This window comes from Aplysia californica, unplaced genomic scaffold (assembly GCF_000002075.1).
Source record: "Aplysia californica isolate F4 #8 unplaced genomic scaffold, AplCal3.0 scaffold01333, whole genome shotgun sequence".
Lineage (NCBI taxonomy): Eukaryota > Metazoa > Mollusca > Gastropoda > Aplysiida > Aplysiidae > Aplysia > Aplysia californica.
Window position 1 is genome coordinate 111,901 of NW_004798603.1, and position 1,063 is coordinate 112,963.

General features: G+C 37.3%; 1 protein-coding gene across 1 annotated transcript in view; it reads right to left on the minus strand.

Annotated features, from left to right (window-relative positions):
• The window catches only part of LOC101857997 (sodium- and chloride-dependent glycine transporter 1), a gene marked incomplete at its 5' end in the record, with an annotated part of 20,992 nt that overhangs the window by 10,458 nt on the left and 9,471 nt on the right, over nucleotides 1-1,063 (minus strand). The window contains 1 exon segment of the mRNA XM_013090551.2: nucleotides 411-523. Within this exon segment, the coding sequence (XP_012946005.1) occupies nucleotides 411-523 (113 nt within the window).

Sequence of the window (1,063 nt, forward strand, 5' to 3'; positions counted from 1 at the left end):
TTATGGAAAAAAAAGTAAATTGAATACTGTATTATTTTACAGTGAAAGGGGGGAAATCAGACTTTTAAGCATGATTATATTAGTCTACTGAACCTTATATCTGTTTTATGAAACCAAGGAAAGGAATTCTGAATGTTGAAAGGTGTAAAAACCGAATAAAAATAAAATTTTTTAAAGTGACTTTTAATCACTGATTTTTATTTAAAAAATCAAGTTGATTTAAATTTAAAAAATCAACTGATTTAAATCAACCCAACCCTGCTGGTCAGAGCAGGCGATTCGGGGCGAGTTAGGGTGGAGCGCGTAGGGAAATTCACGAGAGATCCCGGGCGAGTTAGGGCGTAATGTGTTAAAGCAAGTAAGGCTCAAATCCCCCATCAGATCAGGCACCAACAACCACTTGTGTTTACCTCACTTCCCATGCCCAGCGTGATCAACATGAAAAAGAAGAGGAAGGACCACAGTGGGGGCAGCGGAAGCCGGGTCACCACATCCGGGAACACAATGAAGGCCAGACCAGGACCTGGGGAAAAATGCAGACATACAAAATACATTTATACATTCACAATACACACACACATTTTTTTCTTCTGGCCTTTGACATTAACAGTGATCTTGAATTTCTCTTTCATCTTAAATGGAGAACAATCTTTAACGTGAACAGGGCCTCTTCATTTAAGAATCCCAAGTTTGTCTTCAGAGTATCCAAAATATTATGAAATGCACCAATGTCTTTGACAACACAATTGAACCATTCTCCTTTGTGACTATCATCAAGGGATTGGCAGGTCTGCCTGGATCACTTACGAGTGTTGTTTTGGGTTTTTTCAATACAAGCACATCCACACAATGATTATAGAGTGCTTGCAAAAAGCAAGACCAACAGACAGAAAGAATTAAGGAAAGAAGAGAAGTACATGTTCAAGGTGCTGTATTATTTTAATGTAAATCTGACCAATGACAATCCTGTTACAGATAAGAAAAAAAAGCAGATCAGTTGTTTTTTTAAATCATAAAAATCTAGAAATAAAAGGAACTAAAAAGAAGCTGGAAACACCCAAAC